This window comes from Gymnoscopelus braueri (assembly GCF_963280865.1).
Source record: "Gymnoscopelus braueri genome assembly, chromosome: 16".
Taxonomy (NCBI): domain Eukaryota; kingdom Metazoa; phylum Chordata; class Actinopteri; order Myctophiformes; family Myctophidae; genus Gymnoscopelus; species Gymnoscopelus braueri.
The window spans coordinates 43880753-43885752 of NC_137616.1; the positions used below are offsets into that span (position 1 = coordinate 43880753).

Genomic DNA, 5000 nt, shown 5'->3' on the forward strand with positions numbered 1-5000 from the left:
GATCTGCTATTTTTGAAAAATCGTGAACATTTAAAATCTTTGAATTTTCTTTTTTTATATTTAGGATTTTTATTCAGCATAGATAGTAGTAGGGCGGTTGTAGCAAAAACAGACGCAGTAAGACTCGTGCCTTTTTCTTTTTCTTACATACAAGAACAAACAGTACAATACAAAACAATTAACACCCAACATAACATTTAACACACAACTTAAGGACAAGGATGATTCAGTTTTGAAAAACACTCAACTCTCTCAATCTTTGAATATACTATATTTCTAAAGCGAACATGTGTAAAATATATTGTTCCATGGACCCCCCAAAAGCAAAGATTCGCTTTAAAAATAAGATTTGCACAAACGTTCAAGATTTTAAAAGAAAATAGCAGATCTACGCTATGAGCTTGTATATCTGCTATTTTTTTTTATAGCCAAAATAAATCTTAAAAATGACACAGAAGATGCGTTTTCCCCGGGATTGAAGGGGTTAATATGCACCTCCTGCCGAGACGGAGACATCGCGAAAAGCGAAGGGTTAATTAGGACCAGGTGCAGCTCGTTGTCCCACTGGAGCACTCTCTACCTCCCTCTCTCTCTCTCTCTCTCTCTCTCTCTCTCTCTCTCTCTCTCTCTCTCTCTCTCTCTCTCTCTCTCTCTCTCTCTCTCTCTCTCTCTCTGTCCCAGTCGACAGCCCCCCCCCCCCCCCCCCACACCCCTCCCCTCCACACCTGCCGCAGGGCCTGTCTTGTCTGTTTCTATGTGGAGCATTACAGGCACGTGCACACATAGACATGAAAGGGGGCTTGAGCCCCTGCCCTTTTACCCGTCAGTTAAAAAGTGCCCCCTCCAGACAAAAAAAAAGAAGGAAAAAAAGAAAATATATCTTTTTTTAAAGTGAACTTTACTCAGGTATCTAGTTTGTCGCCGTACGACCTTCCTAGCCTGTGTTATTAAAGAAAAACGGGCGACAATGGCCAAAACTCAATCGAAAATCGGCGAAAGTTGACGTTTTCAAGTTTTGGCCATTATCTCTGGAACGGAAGGTCCAATCTGCTAAGTTCAAAGCGTGTTGGATGCGTAACTTTGAGGACATTAAGCTCATAGCGACCTTTTTTGGGGTTTTCGGGCCTAAAAGTATGGTAATTGTTCTAAAAAAGATTCTGCAATAGGTGCCCTTTTGAAATTCCAAATCCCTCTGCACGTCCCTGGAGCATTCTTTGAAACAAAGGCAAAAGCGCGACAAAGAAGACTCTCTCTCCATCTATAACCCGTTATACGGTGTGGAAAATAAACTTTTTCTTTTGGCGAACGTGCAAGTTTGGTATATAGCCGATAGGCTCTAGAACAGTGGTTCGCAAAGTGGGGTGCGAGTCGACAGCCCCCCCACCCCCAGAGGGGGACTTTGAGGGGGTTCCAGGAGGTCCTCCTCAGCAAAATGAGTTGACATAGCATCGAAAGTCGGTTTAAACGACTTTAACTCGATACATGGGCTATTTGTAAATAGCAGATCTACAAGCTCCCAACACGTCCCGATGGGACGCATTGGGAGCTTGTAGATCTGCTATAAAAAAATTAATGAATGTGAATATTTTTTGAAACATTTTAACACAGAATCTTGTATGGGGGTGTTGCCTGGCACAACAGGTTTTCAGATGGGGGTCCCTGCTCAGATGGGGGTCCCTGCTCAGATGGGGGTCCCTGCTCAGATGGGGGTCCCTGCTCAGATGGGGGTCCCTGCTCAGATGGTGTCTGAAGAGCCTCCGCAGTTACCTGAAGTAGTGGATACCCCACCTCCTCTCCTCTCCTCTCCTCTCCTCTCCTCTCCTCTCCTCTCCTCTCCTCTCCTCTCCTCTCCTCTCCTCTCCTCTCCTCTCCTCTCCTCTCCCCTCCCCTCCCCTCCCCTCTCCTCCCCTCCCCTCCCCTCTCCTCTCCTCTCCTCTCCTCTCCTCTCCTCTCCTGTGTGCAAAGGTTATATGTGCGCTGTGTGTGTGTGTGTGTGTGTGTGTGTGTGTGTGTGTGTGTGTGTGTGTGTGTGTGTGTGTGTGTGTGTGTGTGTGTGTGTGTGTGTGTGTGTGTGTGTGTGTGTGTGTGTGTGTGTGTGTGTGTGTGTGTGTGTGTGTGAGAGAGAGTGTGTCCCAGCTGGAGGGAGGACTGTTTATATTATTGTTGATGAAAGAGAGGTCTCCAGGGGCCTCCGTAATAAGCCGGGAGGCCCATGACGCCTAATAATAGCCCCCTGGTCAATGTGTGTGTGTGTGTGTGTGTGTGTGTGTGTGTGTGTGTGTGTGTGTGTGTGTGTGTGTGTGTGTGTGTGCAGCCCTATAGATCTGAAAGGAAGGACACGCTTCGACATAATAAAATGACACACACACACACACACACACACACACACACACACACACACACACAGCTGAGCCTTGTGTCCAATAAACAGCAGGTGCTGTCGAACACAAGCACAGCAAGTCTGTTCTGACATGGACAGTACACACACACACACACACACACACACGCGCGCGCGTACGCAAGTGGCATGTACACACACACACACACACACACACACACAGTACATGATATGTTCTCATGCCTGTCTCTTTGCATTATAACATACACTCTATACAGTATGTGACAGACAGTAGTCAACCACAGTTTAATCAGCCACAGTTCATTTAAAGTGTGCGTGTGGAAAGGTTGTGCGTGCCCATGCGTGCGTGTGTACGTGTGTTCATAGGGTTTGGCTGTAGTGTTGCCATATGGTATCACATTAGGATACGCTAGCCAAGCGAGAGAGAGAGAGAGAGATGGAAAAGAGAGAGAGAGAGAGAGAGAGAGAGAGAGAGAGAGAGAGATGTACATTCTATACGGTTAATTTTGTCTAACACAATAGCATTATCTTAGTTCCTTCTCAGCCCCCCTCTTTCTCTCTCCCCATCTATCTTTCTTTCTTTCTTTCTTCTTTCTTTCTTTCTTACTTAATTTCTTTCTTCATTTCTTTCTTATAATCTTCTCTTCCGGGGATCATTTCTTTCATTTCACTCTGCTATCTGGTTTGGCTCTCTCTCCTCTCTCTCTTTGTGTTAGTGTATTTGGCAGAGCCATATGTTATGCTGTGTCGAGTTCATTAACTTTCTCAGTGAGAGGCTGCAGCAAGTAGATGATAATCACGTGTGTGTGTGTGTGTGTGTGTGTGTGTGTGTGTGTGTGTGTGTGTGTGTGTGTGTGTGTGTGTGTGTGTGTGTGTGTGTGTGTGTGTGTGTGTGTGTGTGTGTGTGTGTGTGTGTGTGTGTCAGAGAGAGATTTGGCAGGTTGTCAGCCAGTTACACAACTAGTGATTACAGATCACTTGATTATGATGAAAGCTTTTGGGTTGAATTATGGTTTTGTGCTTCTCTGCCGATCCTCAGGAGGGGATATAGCGACACCTTCTATGCAGTGGTGTAAAGTAACTAAGTACATGTATTCAAGTACTGTACTTAAGTATCATTTTGAGGATTTTTTTTTACTTTACTGCAGTATCTCCAGTTTTCGATACTTTTACTCCACTACATCTCAGAGGCAAATATTGTACTTTTACTCCACTACAATTATTTGAAAACTTCAGTTACAAGTTACTTTGTAAAACGTACATTAGCCAATTCAGACCTATAGATACTTAGGCTGTTTGAAAATAGCAGATCTACAAGCTCACAACGCGTCGCTTTTGAGCTTGTAGATCTGCTATTTTCAAAGCATTTTCATACATTTGGAAACTTGTGATATGGGACATTCTGCAAAATAAGTACTTTTACTTTCAGTACTTAAGTATATTTTAATGCGAATACTTTGGTACTTTTACTCAAGGAAATTTTGAGTACTGGACTTTTATTTGTAACAGAGTATTTCTACATTGTGGTATTGGTACTTTTACTTCCATCACTGCTTCTATGCCATTATAATGAGCACTGCAGGCCTGAAAAGCACTTCCTTATTGGCTTCAAATCCAGCGGAGCGTCCTTGCCGCCTGCTGGGAAACATTACCCTAATGTTGGCTCTCCTCTCCTCTCCTCTCCTCTCCTCTCCTCTCCTCTCCTCTCCTCTCCTCTCCTCTCCTCTCCTCTCCTCTCCTCTCCTCTCCTCTCCTCTCCTCTCCTCTCCTCTCCTCTCCTCTCCTCTCCAGGTCAGCGTGTTGGAGCGTCAGGTGATAGATTTCCTGGGCTACCAGTGGGCTCCCATCCTCACCAACTTCATGCACATCATCGTTGTGATCCTGGGACTGTTTGGCACCATCCAGTTCAGACCACGATATGTCACCGGGGTGAGTTACACACACACACACACACACACACACACACACACACACACACACACACACACACACACTCACACACACGACTAGAGTTCTCAAATTCTGCCCGAATCCGACCCTACCGGACCGGACCCGAGCTGGGCCCAAAATCTATGCTAATTAGTCGGGCCGGGCCGGGCCAAGCCTCAGGTTCTGTGAAGAAAATTTAAAAAAGAGGAAAAAAATCTATTACCCCAAAAAAATCACTGCCCCTAGTGGCCTAACGGTAAGGCCGACACGATTGAAAATCGGAGAAAGTGGCCGTTTTCAAGATCTTTTGGCCATTATCTCAAGAACGGAAGGTCCAATCTGCTCAGTTCAAAGCTTGTTGGATGCATGACTTTAGGCACATAAAGCTTTGGTAATTGTTCGGTAACTCTCACACACACACACACACACACACACACACACACACACACACACACACACACACACACAGACACATTCTCCAGGCTACTGTGGAAATACCATTTTCGGTTTTCTTATCCGGGCCAGTTCTGGTCAATGGATTTTTTTCTATTGACCAGAGTTTTCCTTCCGGTGAAATATTTTCTTTTCTGGCCAGAAAGTGCATTTTAGACGTGAGGTGGGGAGTTATTTTTTACTAAAGACGAGAGGCTGCGCAGCCTGTGGTGCGTGAGCGAAGTCTTGAAAGTCCCATAGCGTTAAGGAGAACTCCTTC

The 5000-nt window shown here is 45.2% G+C and overlaps 1 protein-coding gene across 2 annotated transcripts in view; it reads left to right on the top strand.

Annotated features, from left to right (window-relative positions):
• Positions 1-5000, top strand: part of nkain2 (sodium/potassium transporting ATPase interacting 2) — a gene marked incomplete at its 3' end in the record, with an annotated part of 136322 nt that overhangs the window by 79464 nt on the left and 51858 nt on the right. For both annotated transcript variants that reach the window (XM_080453034.1, XM_080453035.1), the window contains exon 2: positions 4151-4288. In XM_080453034.1, coding sequence (XP_080309160.1) covers positions 4151-4288 — 138 coding nt within the window. The remainder of the gene's footprint in view (positions 1-4150; positions 4289-5000) is intronic.